This window comes from Oncorhynchus mykiss, chromosome 19 (assembly GCF_057628025.1).
Source record: "Oncorhynchus mykiss isolate SJ-2025 chromosome 19, ASM5762802v1, whole genome shotgun sequence".
Taxonomy (NCBI): Eukaryota; Metazoa; Chordata; class Actinopteri; order Salmoniformes; family Salmonidae; genus Oncorhynchus; species Oncorhynchus mykiss.
Genome location: NC_143040.1, coordinates 70916494 through 70930038, shown reverse-complemented (window position 1 = coordinate 70930038; position 13545 = coordinate 70916494). Strand labels below are relative to the sequence as shown.

The window sequence follows — 13545 nt, the reverse complement described above, 5'->3', positions numbered from 1 at the left end:
ACCACTGTAACTAGTTTACATTCTGTTGGTTCTAAGTGTGTAGGCTACCACTGTAACTAGTTGTACATATTGGTTCTAAGTGTGTAGGCTACCACTAACTAGTTGTACATATTGGTTCTAAGTGTGTAGGCTACCACTAACTAGTTGTACATATTGGTTCTAAGTGTGTAGGCTACCACTGTAACTAGTTTAACATCCTGTTTCAGAACTCGCGGGCGGTGCTGCATATTTAGATTGGTGAAAAAGTTACCAAAAACATTGTTGAATTGAAACGATTGGGTTTACAGGTCCACAACAGCCTGGTGGGTTTTACAGCTACGTTAGAGCACGGCGGGGCATCAGGATGGGTATGAACGGAGCAGGGTGGCACACAGCCAGGCCGCAGCACATCGGCTGCCTTTAACCCCATCGGCCAGACTGCCATCACAACAGCGAGTGGAGTGGAGTGGGTCAATGGCATCCTACCACAGGACACTCAAGTTGCCTCCCCCATTAGCACCCTTTTTCCCTATGTAGTGCACTACTTTTGACCGGGACTTATTGGGTTCATACTGACTCTGGTCAAAAGTAGGGCACTAAATAGGGAATAGAGTGCCATTGAGGAAAACATACACAGGGGTGTTGTTAGTGTTACCGTTGGAACAACTCGTCCTCAACGCTTTTCAGAAGGCTCCTTCGGATGGACAGGCGAAGAAGAGAGCAACAGAGAGAAAGGACAGGAGAAGAAGAGAGCAACGGAGAGGAAGGACAGGAGAAGAAGAGAGCAACGGAGAGAAAGGACAGGAGAAGAAGAGAGCAACGGAGAGGAAGGACAGGAGAAGAAGAGAGCAACGGAGAGGAAGGACAGGAGAAGAGAGCAACAGAGAGGACAGGAGAAGAAGAGAGCAACGGAGAGGAAGGACAGGAGAAGAAGAGAGCAACGGAGAGGAAGGACAGGAGAAGAAGAGAGCAACGGAGAGGAAGGACAGGAGAAGAAGAGAGCAACAGAGAGAAAGGGGACAGGAGAAGAAGAGAGCAACGGAGAGGAAGGACAGGAGAAGAAGAGAGCAACGGAGAGGAAGGACAGGCGAAGAAGAGAGCAACGGAGAGGAAGGACAGGAGAAGAAGAAAGCAACGGAGAGGAAGGACAGGAGAAGAAGAGAGCAACAGAGAGAAAGGGGACAGGAGAAGAAGAGAGCAACGGAGAGGAAGGACAGGAGAAGAAGAGAGCAACAGAGAGAAAGGGGACAGGAGAAGAAGAGAGCAACGGAGAGGAAGGACAGGCGAAGAAGAGAGCAACGGAGAGGAAGGACAGGAGAAGAAGAGAGCAACGGAGAGGAAGGACAGGAGAAGAAGAGAGCAACGGAGAGGAAGGACAGGAGAAGAAGAGAGCAACAGAGAGAAAGGGGACAGGAGAAGAAGAGAGCAAAGGAGAGGAAGGACAGGAGAAGAAGAGAGCAACAGAGAGAAAGGGGACAGGAGAAGAAGAGAGCAACGGAGAGGAAGGACAGGCGAAGAAGAGAGCAACGGAGAGGAAGGAAGGAGAAGAAGAGAGCAACGGAGAGGAAGGACAGGAGAAGAAGAGAGCAACAGAGAGAAAGGGGACAGGAGAAGAAGAGAGCAACGGAGAGGAAGGACAGGAGAAGAAGAGAGCAACGGAGAGGAAGGACAGGAGAAGAAGAGAGCAACAGAGAGAAAGGGGACAGGAGAAGAAGAGAGCAACGGAGAGGAAGGACAGGAGAAGAAGAGAGCAACGGAGAGGAAGGAAGGAGAAGAAGAGAGCAACGGAGAGGAAGGAAGGAGAAGAAGAGAGCAACGGAGAGGAAGGAAGGAGAAGAAGAGAGCAACGGAGAGGAAGGACAGGAGAAGAAGAGAGCAACGGAGAGGAAGGACAGGAGAAGAAGAGAGCAACGGAGAGGAAGGAAGGAGAAGAAGAAAGCAACGGAGAGGAAGGAAGGAGAAGAAGAGAGCAACGGAGAGGAAGGACAGGAGAAGAAGAGAGCAACGGAGAGGAAGGAAGGAGAAGAAGAGAGCAACGGAGAGGAAGGAAGGAGAAGAAGAGAGCAACGGAGAGGAAGGACAGGAGAAGAAGAGAGCAACGGAGAGGAAGGACAGGAGAAGAAGAGAGCAACGGAGAGGAAGGACAGGAGAAGAGAGCAACGGAGAGGAAGGACAGGAGAAGAAGAGAGCAACGGAGAGGAAGGACAGGAGAAGAAGAGAGCAACAGAGAGGACAGGAGAAGAAGAGAGCAACGGAGAGGAAGGACAGGAGAAGAAGAGAGCAACGGAGAGGAAGGACAGGAGAAGAAGAGAGCAACGGAGAGGAAGGACAGGAGAAGAAGAGAGCAACGGAGAGGAAGGACAGGAGAAGAAGAAAACAAAAAGAAAACAAAAAGGACAGTCAAAGCACGTGGACGGACAAGAACCTTGCTCTTTCACAACTTGGTACAAACACGCCAGACTACAGGGAGACCGGTAGGCGTGTAGGGTCAAAGGTCATGCTTTGAGAAGAGAACAGGGTAGCTAGCTCCACACAAACTAAGGTGAAATGGAAACAGGTCAGTCCAGGGGTGTCAAAATTAATTCCCGTGAAGTTATCTAGTGTATATTTAGTCATTTATTTTCTATTTTGGATCCAATTAAGATCTAGACAACAAGGTGAGGGGGACTGATCAGTGACCTGTGGTCATAAAGCGTCTCAGTGTAGGAGTGCTGATCTAGGATCAGGTCCCTCGCTGTCCATATAACCTCATTATGATCTAGGATCAGGTCCCTCGCTGTCCATATAACCTCGTTATGATCTAGGATCAGGTCCCTCGCTGTCCATATAACCTCGTTAGGATCTAGGATCAGGTCCCTCGCTGTCCATATAACCTCATTATGATCTAGGATCAGGTCCCTCGCTGTCCATATAACCTCATTAGGATCTAGGATCAGGTCCCTCGCTGTCCATATAACCTCGTTATGATCTAGGATCAGGTCCCTCGCTGTCCATATAACCTCATTATGATCTAGGATCAGGTCCCTCGCTGTCGATATAACCTCGTTATGATCTAGGATCAGGTCCCTCGCTGTCCATATAACCTCATTATGATCTAGGATCAGGTCCCACGCTGTCCATATAACCTCATTATGATCTAGGATCAGGTCCCACGCTGTCCATATAACCTCATCATGATCTAGGATCAGGTCCCTCGCTGTCCATATAACCTCATTATGATCTAGGATCAGGTCCCTCGCTGTCCATATAACCTCATCATGATCTAGGATCAGGTCCCTCGCTGTCCATATAACCTCATTAGGATCTAGGATCAGGTCCCTCGCTGTCGATATAACCTCATTATGATCTAGGATCAGGTCCCACGCTGTCCATATAACCTCATTATGATCTAGGATCAGGTCCCTCGCTGTCCATATAACCTCGTTATGATCTAGGATCAGGTCCCACGCTGTCCATATAACCTCATCATGATCTAGGATCAGGTCCCTCGCTGTCCATATAACCTCGTTATGATCTAGGATCAGGTCCCACGCTGTCCATATAACCTCATTATGATCTAGGATCAGGTCCCTCGCTGTCCATATAACCTCATCATGATCTAGGATCAGGTCCCTCGCTGTCCATATAACCTCATCATGATCTAGGATCAGGTCCCTCGCTGTCCATATAACCTCATTATGATCTAGGATCAGGTCCCTCGCTGTCCATATAACCTCGTTATGATCTAGGATCAGGTCCCTCGCTGTCCATATAACCTCATTATGATCTAGGATCAGGTCCCACGCTGTCCATATAACCTCATCATGATCTAGGATCAGGTCCCTCGCTGTCCATATAACCTCGTTATGATCTAGGATCAGGTCCCACGCTGTCCATATAACCTCATTATGATCTAGGATCAGGTCCCTCGCTGTCCATATAACCTCGTTATGATCTAGGATCAGGTCCCTCGCTGTCCATATAACCTCATTATGATCTAGGATCAGGTCCCTCGCTGTCGATATAACCTCGTTATGATCTAGGATCAGGTCCCACGCTGTCGATATAACCTCATTATGATCTAGGATCAGGTCCCTCGCTGTCCATATAACCTCATGATCTAGGATCAGGTCCCTCGCTGTCCATATAACCTCATTATGATCTAGGATCAGGTCCCACGCTGTCGATATAACCTCATTATGATCTAGGATCAGGTCCCACGCTGTCCATATAACCTCATTATGATCTAGGATCAGGTCCCTCGCTGTCCATATAACCTCATTATGATCTAGGATCAGGTCCCTCGCTGTCCATATAACCTCATTATGATCTAGGATCAGGTCCCTCGCTGTCCATATAACCTCGTTCATTATGATCTAAAGGGGAAAACTGGTCCTAGATGAGCACTCTTACTGTAAGAAGCTTTATGGGTACAGACCCTGATCAAATACAAGGGAGAAGTAAAAACATGCAGCCCGCCCTTGACCTCTTGACCCTCCGTGGAATGATCCCTGTAGTGTGGGCTAGTATCACAGCCAGGTGAAGCAGGGAGGTTTCACAAAATTATTCACACAACAAAACTCAGTAAAAGTTCAAAACCTACTTAATTAACACCTATAAAGACAAAACAGAGCAGAGTAGATGATTTACAGATGTATTGATTACTAAAATGTATTGATTACTAAAAGGTATTGATTACTAAAGGTATTGATTACTAAAGGTATTGATTACTAAAAGGTATTGATTACTAAAAGGTATTGATTACTAAAAGGTATTGATAACTAAAGGTATTGATTACTAATGCCAGGGCTCTCGTGCTGTCCTGTGTACCCATGGTCTAATGGAGAGGAACCATCCCACTCTCTTAAAAAAATTGTTGTTGGGTGCATAAAACCAGCCAAAAATGTAATGAGTCCACATTAAAAAAATATATACATATTACCTCTTGTTTTGGTTTATCTAGCTTTATTTGACATATTTGTAAGTGTGGAGGGAGACATTCCATTTTGTCTTAACCATGGTGGTATTCATTAGTCGCATGGCAGACTCACATTGGACCAGACAAGACAGGAGACAGCCGCAGCCAGCTAAAAACTGAAGCCTGGAGCCATTTGACGGAGGCGTTCCCATGACGATGGTTACCACGGGGTTCTTACCTGGTCGTGATGCCTCCCTCTGCGAATGGGCTCCAGGGGGAGGGGAAGTCGCTCTGTTTAGTCACATCCTGGAAAGACCACGGCAATAACAAACAAGACAGTTAGTTAGGGTTAGGGTTCCATAACACCAGGGGCTGCGTAGAAAATGGCACCCTATAGAGCAGTGAACAACCTTCGACAAAGGCTCTTGTGTATAAAAAAAAACTAAAACAACCTTACTGAAATGCTTACTTAAAAGCCCTTAACCAACAATGCAGTTATAAGATAAGTACAACATTTAAAACAATAACAGTAAGAAATCATTAACGAACAGCAGTAAAATAACAGTAGCGAGGGAATATACAGGGTATTACGGTACAGAGTCAATGTGGAGGCTATATACAGGGTGTTACGGTACAGAGTCAATGTGGAGGCTATATACAGGGTGTTACGGTACAGAGTCAATGCAGGCTGAGTCTGAAATGGCACCCCATACGCTAGTCAAAAGTACTTCCACTATAGAGGGAATAGGGGGCCATTTTGGATGCCCTCACATTCCTTTTATTTTGAGGGAATTCTACAAATCACTTCCTGACCAACGTTTGAGAGAAATACGGCTGATAAAACAGTACGGGAAAGAGAAGTAAAAATCACAAATAACCAATGAAATTGCTTAAGTAATATTAAATATATTCACCATTTCAGTGTGAGCCTCCGTTTCCTTCCTCAGTGGAGGTTCAAACTTCACTTTATCAACTGTGGAGGAGAGAAGAAGGCTTTGAAGAAGTGGCATTGAGACATTACACACTCCGGTCAGTAGGGGGAGCCAGATCCCAACACTCACAACCATCACAACAAACCATTCCAGTATCCTTAATGCATCAACACCGAGTAAATCCTTTAAGACACCGACTGATCTTAGACCAGTTTCACATTTCTCCACATAATGGTTGAGGTTAGGTTGTGGTGAGGGGAAACTCATCCTAGATCTGCACATAGGGGAAACTTCAAACCAGAGCCATCAACACAAAGGGCAGGCCAGGCTCTCTCCGTTAATTAGGATCTCACATTCAGGCACTATGTGAGTCCCAAAATGGCACCCGATAGAGAGCATCACTTTTAACCAAGGTTCTCTGGTAGAATAAAGATCCATTTCTGACATGCCTTGTTCGAATGCTTCCTTCCCTCCCTCCCACTGTGGCCCCTCCTGATGAGTTCAGATTTTTGTGGCCCCTACCCCCACTCTATATTATCAGAGCATCAGGCATTATCACCTGTAGCCCAACTGATGCAGCATAGTGGCTGTACATAAAGGGAAAGTGGTCATATCTAGTCAGTTGTACAACTGAATGCATTCAACTGAAATGTGCCTTCCGCTTTTAACCCAACACCTCTGAATGAATCAGAGTGGTGCGGAGGAGGGCTGGCTTTAAATCAACATCCACGTCATCGGTGCCCGAGGGAACAGTAGGTTTAACTGCCTTGCTCAGGGGCAGAACGACAGATGTTTACCTTGTCAGCTAAATGAATAGGCTGAAGCATTGTCTATCTGCATTAACCCCATTGGACACAACATCCTGATTGTTATTATAAATAACCAATTGAATTTAAGGCGCCCTGTTTTCCCACCTGTTTTCCCATGAAGGCGCCCTGTTTTCCCATTAAGGCACCCTGTTGTCCCATTAAGGCGCCCTGTTTTTCCATTAAGGCGCCCTGTTTTCCCTCCTGTTTTCCCATTAAGGCGCCCTGTTTTCCCATTAAGGCGCCCTGTTTTCCCATTAAGGCGCCCTGTTTTTCCATTAAGGCGCCCTGTTTTCCCTCCTGTTTTCCCATTAAGGCGCTCTGTTTTCCCTCCTGTTTTCCCATTAAGGCGCCCTGTTTTCGCATTAAGGCGCCCTGTTTTCCCTCCTGTTTTCCCATTAAGGCGCCCTGTTTTCCCTCCTGTTGTCCCATTAAGGCGCCCTGTTGTCCCATTAAGGCGCCCTGTTGTCCCATTAAGGCGCCCTGTTGTCCCATTAAGGCGCCCTGTTGTCCCATTAAGGCGCCCTGTTGTCCCATTAAGGCACCCTGTTGTCCCATTAAAGCGCCCTGTTGTCCCATTAAGGCGCCCTGTTGTCCCTCCTGTTTTCCCATTAAGGCGCCCTGTTTTCCCTCCTGTTTTCCCATTAAGGCGCCCTGTGGCCTGGGCTCCGTTGCCCCTTAAAAATAGCTCTGTTGTGCCTAAACCAAGCTTGAAACTCTTGCTTGTAAAGATGCATTTGTAAAACAATTAGATTACAGTAGAGAAATACTGTAAACGTGGCAGCAGGAGGAATGTTGGGATGCCAGTCCCAAAAGGCCACAACTCTGCTTTCAAAAGTGTTTTTTTTTTACCGCGATTGCATTTAGTATTGTTGTGCATTGACTGTTTGTCAGAATACGTTTCCTCCCCTTTGGCTCTCGCAACTTGAATGAGAGGAATATGTATTTTGCATAGAAGCAATGGTGGAAAAAGTACCCAGTTGTCATACTTGAGTAAAAGTAAAGATCCCTTAATAGAAAACGACTCAAGTAAAAGTGAAAGTCACCCAGTAAAATACTACTTGAGTAAAAGTCTAAAAGTATTTGGTTTTAATAAATATACTTAACTATCAGAATAAAAAAGTATAATTTATTTCAAATTACTTATATTAAACAAACCAGACCACTGTTTTCTTGTTATTTAAATGTGGAGATAGCCAGGGACACTCTCCAACACGAAGACATCATTTACAGATAGCCAGGGACACTCTCCAACACGAAGACATCATTTACAGATAGCCAGGGACACTCTCCAACACGAAGACATCATTTACAGATAGCCAGGGACACTCTCCAACACGAAGACATCATTTACAGATAGCCAGGGACACTCTCCAACACGAAGACATCATTTACAGATAGCCAGGGGCACTCTCCAACACGAAGACATCATTTACAGATAGCCAGGGACACTCTCCAACACGAAGACATCATTTACAGATAGCCAGGGACACTCTCCAACACGAAGACATCATTTACAGATAGCCAGGGGCACTCTCCAACACGAAGCCATCATTTACAGATAGCCAGGGACACTCTCCAACACGAAGCCATCATTTACAGATAGCCAGGGACACTCTCCAACACGAAGACATCATTTATAAAAAAACGAAGCATGTGTGTTTAGTTCGTCCGCCAGGTCAGAGGCAGTAGGGATGATGACCAGGTTCTCTTGATAAGTGTGTGAATTGGACCATTTTCCTGTCCTGCTAAGGATTCCAAAATGAAACGAGTAGTTTTAGGTGTCAGGATAAATGTACGGAGTAAAAAGTATAGTATTTTCTTTAGGAATGTAGGGGAGAAGGGGTTATAGACTACTGAATATAGATTATTCATGGTTAGGGGAGAAGGGGTTATAGACTACTGAATATAGAGGATTCATGGTCAGGGGAGAAGGGGTTATAGACTACTGAATATAGAGGATTCATGGTCAGGGGAGAAGGGGTTATAGACTACTGAATATAGAGGATTCATGGTTAGAGGAGAAGGTTATAGACTACTGAATATAGATTATTCATGGTTAGGGGAGAAGGGGTTATAGACTACTGAATATAGATTACTCATGGTTAGGGGAGAAGGGGTTATAGACTACTGAATATAGATTATTCATGGTTAGGGGAGAAGGGGTTATAGACTACTGAATATAGATTATTCATGGTTAGGGGAGATGGGGTTATAGACTACTGAATATAGATTATTCATGGTTAGGGGAGAAGGTTATAGGCTATTGAATATAGATTATTCATGGTTAGGGGAGATGGGGTTATAGACTACTGAATATGGATTATTCATTGTTAGGGGAGATGGGGTTATAGACTACTGAATATAGATTATTCATGGTTAGGGGAGAAGGGGTTATAGACTACTGAATATAGATTATTCATGGTTAGGGGAGATGGGGTTATAGACTACTGAATATAGATTACTCATGGTTAGGGGAGAAGGGGTTATAGACTACTGAATATAGATTACTCATGGTCAGGGGAGATGGGGTTATAGACTACTGAATATAGATTACTCATGGTTAGGGGAGAAGGGGTTATAGACTACTGAATATAGATTACTCATGGTCAGGGGAGATGGGGTTATAGACTACTGAATATAGATTACTCATGGTCAGGGGAGATGGGGTTATAGACTACTGAATATGGATTATTCATGGTTAGGGGAGAAGGGGTTATAGACTACTGAATATAGATTACTCATGGTCAGGGGAGATGGGGTTATAGACTACTGAATATGGATTATTCATGGTTAGGGGAGAAGGGGTTATAGACTACTGAATATGGATTATTCATGGTTAGGGGAGAAGTAGTTATAGACTACTGAATATAGATTACTCATGGTTAGGGGAGATGGGGTTATAGACTACTGAATATAGATTATTCATGGTTAGGGGAGAAGGGGTTATAGACTACTGAATATGGATTATTCATGGTTAGGGGAGAAGTAGTTATAGACTACTGAATATAGATTACTCATGGTTAGGGGAGATGGGGTTATAGACTACTGAATATAGATTACTCATGGTCAGGGGAGATGGGGTTATAGACTACTGAATATGGATTATTCATGGTTAGGGGAGAAGGGGTTATAGACTACTGAATATAGATTACTCATGGTCAGGGGAGATGGGGTTATAGACTACTGAATATAGATTATTCATGGTTAGGGGAGAAGGGGTTATAGACTACTGAATATAGATTATTCCTGGTTAGGGGAGAAGGTTGTAGACTATTGATTATAGATTATTCCTGGTTAGGGGAGAAGGTTGTAGACTATTGATTATAGATTATTCCTGGTTAGGGGAGAAGGTTATAGACTACTGAATATAGATTATTCCTGGTTAGGGGAGAAGGTTGTAGACCATTGAATATAGAGGATTCCCATTGCAGTTAGAGCAGCTATTGTGCTGTTTCCTCCCTCATGTTGTTGGAAACCAAAGTGAAAGTGTTGTAGACCATTGAATATAGAGGATTCGTGTTATGAAGATCGGGAAAGTGATGCTTCATGATAATCATAAATGTGAATTTTTTTGTCCAATAAACTAATGACTTGCATGGACACATAGTTATGATGTTTGGGGGGGGGGGGGTCAAATGTGAAACAATACCGGACCAAATGAACAAATAATCAAACTCTGATTTCAAGCTATTGCTCAAAACTGTGTTTGAAATTCCATTTATACGAACATGGGAGTGTCCTAACCATCATGCATTTCAGTTCAGTACCCACAGCGTAACAGAGAAAATAAAAATTGAGAACATATTTATTTGGGAGATATATATTTATTTGGGAGATATATTTAGAAGAACAGACATGCTTCTGTGTTGGACTGTCATCAACACCCCAACAGATTTTTAAAACAGAAATCCGTTGCAGTGCGTCTGGTTTAAAGTAACCAATTTTTCCCAAATGAGAACCGTCCCACCCATCTGACACTCTAGGCAGGCTTCAAGCAAATGTTCAAAACTATTTGAAAGATTTTGAATAGTATTTGAACCCAGCGTGTCCGCTGCTCTCCCACGGGTCCTGGCTCTGAGCCAGCCCTGCAGGATTAACACTATGGTCCGCCCCTGCAGGAGAGACAGACCAGCCAATGGGAGAGCGATTCAGAGCTCTGACTAATTCAACTGGTCGACTAGGGACAAGGGGGTGTGTGTTCCTGTCTAGATACTGTGGGATGTTGACAGATAATCACTGACGGAGGAGGAGAAAGGAGAGGATGACACTGGAGGATCGAGGAGGAGGAGGGCCGGAGGAGGAGAAGACCAGAGGAGGAGGAGGAGAAGAGAGGACCAGAGGAGGAGGAGGAGAAGAGAGGACCAGAGGAGGAGGAGGAGGAGAAGAAGAGAGGACCAGAGGAGGAGGAGAAGAAGAGAGGACCAGAGGAGGAGGAGAGGACCAGAGGAGGAGAGGACCAGAGGAGGAGAGGACCAGAGGAGGAGAGGACCAGAGGAGGAGAGGACCAGAGGAGGAGAGGACCAGAGGAGGAGGAGGAGAGGACCAGAGGAGGAGGAGGAGGAGGAGAGGACCAGAGGAGGAGGAGGAGAGGACCAGAGGAGGAGAGGACCAGAGGAGGAGAGGACCAGAGGAGGAGAGGACCAGAGGAGGAGGAGGAGGAGAGGACCAGAGGAGGAGGAGGAGAGGACCAGAGGAGGAGGAGGAGGAGGAGAGGACGAGAGGAGGAGTGGACCAGAGGAGGAGGAAGAGGACCAGGAGGAGAGGACCAGAGGAGGAGGAAGAGGACCAGGAGAAGAGGACCAGAGGAGAAGGAGGACCAGAGGAGGAGAGGACCAGAGGAGAAGGAGGACCAGAGGAGAAGGAGGACCAGAGGAGGAGAAGAGAGGAGAGAGTGGCTGGTGTTACTTACAGCTGATCTCTGAGTGAGTTCTCTCTGGTCTGGGGTGTTTGTTGATGGAACGGATGGTGTGTCTCACGACTGAAAGAGACTGAGGAGGGAGGGGAAGAATAAGGGGGGAGAAAGATAAGGGAAGAGAGAACAAGAAAAGAGAAAGAGGGGGAGAAAGAGAGTAGACAGACTTCAAAATTAGATAAGTTTCAAAGTGAAGGAATAAACTACTCAGACCCCTCGACTTTCTCCACATTTTGTTACATTACAGCCTTAGTATAAAATTGATGTTTTTCCTCATCAATCGACAAGCAATACCCCATAATGTCAAAGCAAAAAGATTTTTAGAAATTATAACAAACTATCACATTCACATTTAAGTATTCAGACCCTTTACGCAGTACTTTGTTGAAGCACCTTTGGCAGCGATTACAGCCTCGAGTCTTCTTGGGTATGACGCTACAAGCTTGGCACACCTGTATTTGGGGAGTTTCTCCCCATTCTTCTCTACAGATCCTCTTGAGCCCTGTCAGGTTGGATGGTCCTATTGGAAGGTGAACCTTCGCCCCAGTCTGAGGTCCTGAGTGCTCTGGAGCAAATTTTCATCAAGGATCTCTCTGAACTTTTCTCTGTTAATCTTTTCCTCAGTCCTGACTAGTTTCCCAGTCCCTGCCACTGAAAAAACATCCTCACAGCATGATGCTGCCACCACCAACATGCTTCAGGGTAGGGATGGTGCCAGGTTTCCTCCGTACGTGATGCTTGGCATTCAGGCCACAGAGTTTCATCAGAACAGAGAGTCTTGTTTTTCATGGTCTGAGAGTCCTTTAAGTGTCTTTTGGCAAACTCCAAGCGGGCTGTTATGTGCCTTTGACTGAGGAGTGGCTTCTATCTGGTCACTAACATAAAGGCCTGATTTTTGGAGTGCTGCAGAGATGGTTGCCCTTCTGGAAGGTTCTCCCATCTCCATAGAGGAAGTCGTGAGCTCTGTCAGAGTGACCATCTCCCTGACCAAGGCCCTTCAAACCTGATTGCTCAGTTTGACCGGGCGGCCATCTCTAGGAAAAGTCTTGGTGGTTCCAAACTTCTTCCGTTTAAGAATGATGGAGGCCACTGTGTTCTTGGGAGGCCTTCAATGATGCAGAAATGTGTTGGTGACCTTCCCCAGAACTGTGCCTCGACACAATCCTGTCTCGGAGCTCTACGGACAATTCCTTCGACCTCAAGGCTTGGTATTTGCTCTGACATGCGCTGTCAACTGTGGGACCTTATATAGACAGGCGTGTGCCTTTCCAAATCATGTCCAATCAATTGAATTTACCAGAAGTCCACTCCAATCAAGTTGTAGAAACATCTCAAGGATGATCAATGGAAACAGGACGCACCTGAGCTCCATTTTGAGTCTCATAGCAAAGGGTCTGAATACTTATGTAGATAAGGTATTTCTGTTTTCAATTTTTTATGAATTTTAAAATAATTCTAAAAACCTTTTTTCGCTTTGTCATTATGTGGTATTGTGATATTGTATTGTGTTTATAGAGTGCTGAGCATTTTAAAAAAAATCTATTTTAGAAACAGGCTATAACTTAACGGCACAGCCAGAAGAGTTCTGGCCACCCCTCATAGCCTGGTTCCTCTCTATCCAGCACAGCCAGAAGAGGACTGGCCACCCCTCATAGCCTGGTTCCTCTCTACCGGCACAGCCAGAAGAGGACTGGCCACCCCTCATAGCCTGGTTCCTCTCTACCCGGCACAGCCAGAAGAGGACTGGCCACCCCTCATAGCCTGGTTCCTCTCTACCCGGCACAGCCAGAAGAGTTCTGGCCACCCCTCATAGCCTGGTTCCTCTCTAGGTTTCTTCCTAGGTTCTGGCCTTTCTAGTGAGTTTTTCCTAGCCACCGTGCTTCTACACCTGCATTGCTTGCTGTTTGGGGGTTTTAGGCTGGGTTTCTGTACAGCACTTTGTGACATCAGCTGATGTAAGAAGGGCTTTATAAATACATTTGATTGGTTGATTAACAACATGTGGAAAACGTGAAA

General features: G+C 45.5%; 1 protein-coding gene across 3 annotated transcripts in view; it reads right to left on the bottom strand.

Annotated features, from left to right (window-relative positions):
• Positions 1-13545, bottom strand: part of map4k5 (mitogen-activated protein kinase kinase kinase kinase 5) — a 107947-nt gene that overhangs the window by 53602 nt on the left and 40800 nt on the right. For 2 of the 3 annotated variants that reach the window (XM_090211656.1, XM_090211655.1), the window contains exons 14-16: positions 11527-11605; positions 5791-5849; positions 5115-5182 (exon numbers count right to left, since the gene is read on the bottom strand). In XM_090211656.1, the coding sequence (XP_090067782.1) occupies positions 5115-5182; positions 5791-5849; positions 11527-11605 (206 nt within the window). Of the gene's footprint in view, positions 1-634; positions 674-5114; positions 5183-5790; positions 5850-11526; positions 11606-13545 lie in introns of all 3 variants that reach the window. The other variant, XM_090211657.1, reaches the window with a different exon arrangement.